This window comes from Mandrillus leucophaeus, unplaced genomic scaffold (assembly GCF_000951045.1).
Source record: "Mandrillus leucophaeus isolate KB7577 unplaced genomic scaffold, Mleu.le_1.0 Scaffold74, whole genome shotgun sequence".
Lineage (NCBI taxonomy): Eukaryota > Metazoa > Chordata > Mammalia > Primates > Cercopithecidae > Mandrillus > Mandrillus leucophaeus.
Window position 1 is genome coordinate 670,205 of NW_012108030.1, and position 1,820 is coordinate 672,024.

Here is a 1,820-nt window from a genome sequence, read left to right on the forward strand (position 1 = left end):
AAAGGCTTCATCCAGAAAGGAAATCTCATTGTACACCAGCGAATTCATACAGGTGAGAAACCTTATATATGCAGTGAATGTGGAAAAGGCTTCATTCAGAAGACTTGCCTCATAGCACATCAGAGATTTCACACGGGAAAGACACCCTTTGTGTGCAGTGAATGTGGAAAATCCTGTTCTCAAAAGTCAGGTCTCATTAAACATCAAAGAATTCACACAGGAGAGAAACCCTTTGAATGTAGTGAATGTGGGAAAGCCTTTAGCACAAAGCAAAAGCTCATTGTCCATCAAAGGACTCATACAGGAGAGAGACCCTATGGCTGCAACGAGTGTGGGAAAGCATTTGCGTATATGTCGTGCCTGGTTAAGCATAAGAGAATACACACGAGGGAGAAACAAGATGCAGTCAAGGTGGAAAATCCTCCTGCAGAGAGGCACAGCTTATTACACACCAGTGATGTCATGCAGGAGAAAAACTCCGCTAACGGGGTGACTACACAAGTGCCTTCCGTGGCCCCTCAGACATCACTAAACATCAGCGGCCTCCTCGCAAACAGGAACATAGTCCTTGTGGGACAGCCAGTGGTCAGATGTGCAGCCTCAGGAGATGATAGAGGATTTGCACAGGACAGAAACCTTGTGAATGCGGTGAATGTGGTTGTGCCTTCCGTGATCAATTATGTCTTATTTTATGTTACAGAAAACCCATAGGAAGAGAACTCAGATCTATGTGGAAAAAGGGTGGAGCAAAAATTTGTAGTTCATTATGTGGCTGAAAAGCATACACTGAGAGAAAATGTATAAGGCAGAGAAAGCCGATAAACTCATCCTATTTAAATATATGCTGTGATGCACAGGCAAAATCTGATGTTAGCCTAAACACATACACAGCAATTGCTCTATTGTGTCAAATAAATGAGTAAAGGAAGCCCAAGTACTTTGAAGTGGAAGAAATGAAGTACTGTGAATTTTTAAAAGAGATGAAAGAATTGGTATCGGGGGTGTTGCAGTGACTGAAAAACCCCATAAGGGGCAGTTGGTGGGAAAGGGCTAGTACTGGAATGGTGGGATGTGGGACGCATTTGTGTCAATTCAGTTTCCTTAGACCAGTGTGAAGGATTAATTGAAAACCAGGACCATAAACTTTCAGAACTTTATATTTTGCAGAGGGATCTGTGAAACTAGTCATTTTGTTTCATTAAACAAATATTTTAAAATTATATCCTTTGTACCCTGTCCTGTTCCAGGAGCTGAGGTCAAAGAAGAAAAAGTTTGTGGTCTCCCGGAGAGTTTGCGGGGTTAATTTTAAGTAGTATCATTACACTCAGCTAATCTAGTCAGGGGATGCAAATATCTACATTAGGTGAAATGGACATGGAGTAACTGTGTCCAGGGGACATGATAATTTGTTGTTCAAGGAGCAGCAGAAGGACTGCTGTTAATGGTACTTAAGCACCTGAGTACAAAAATGAGGTTTGGTTTGGTTTTGTTTTTTATGCCCAGGTCTCATCTCTCCAAAAGATTACAAATTCCCTGCTAATTTTTGTGGCTACTTAAATTTTAGAATTAAAGAAACTGAACACAAAATTTAAAAATTCAGTTCCCTCACTGCTCAAGAGCTGTACGTGAATAGCTGCTACCAAACTGGACAGCAGAGTGAACAGAACTTTGAGACAATGGGGACTCTCTGTCATCATTTCCAGCATCCCAGAAAGTTGTACTGAAGAGGCTGCTTTGCATGATTTATTATTTCCCAACACATAGAAAATCAAAAACTATATTGATTTGGAGAGAGAATGATTTGGAAAGAGAAGAGTATT

General features: G+C 40.8%; 1 protein-coding gene across 1 annotated transcript in view; it reads left to right on the forward strand.

Annotated features, from left to right (window-relative positions):
- ZNF350 (zinc finger protein 350) overlaps window positions 1–1,220 on the forward strand; it is a 29,363-nt gene extending 28,143 nt beyond the window's left edge. Inside the window, exon 7 of the mRNA XM_011966043.1 lies at window positions 5–1,220. Coding sequence (XP_011821433.1) covers window positions 5–711 — 707 coding nt within the window. The 3' untranslated portion in view covers window positions 712–1,220. The remainder of the gene's footprint in view (window positions 1–4) is intronic.
- Window positions 1,221–1,820: the final 600 nt, after the last annotated feature.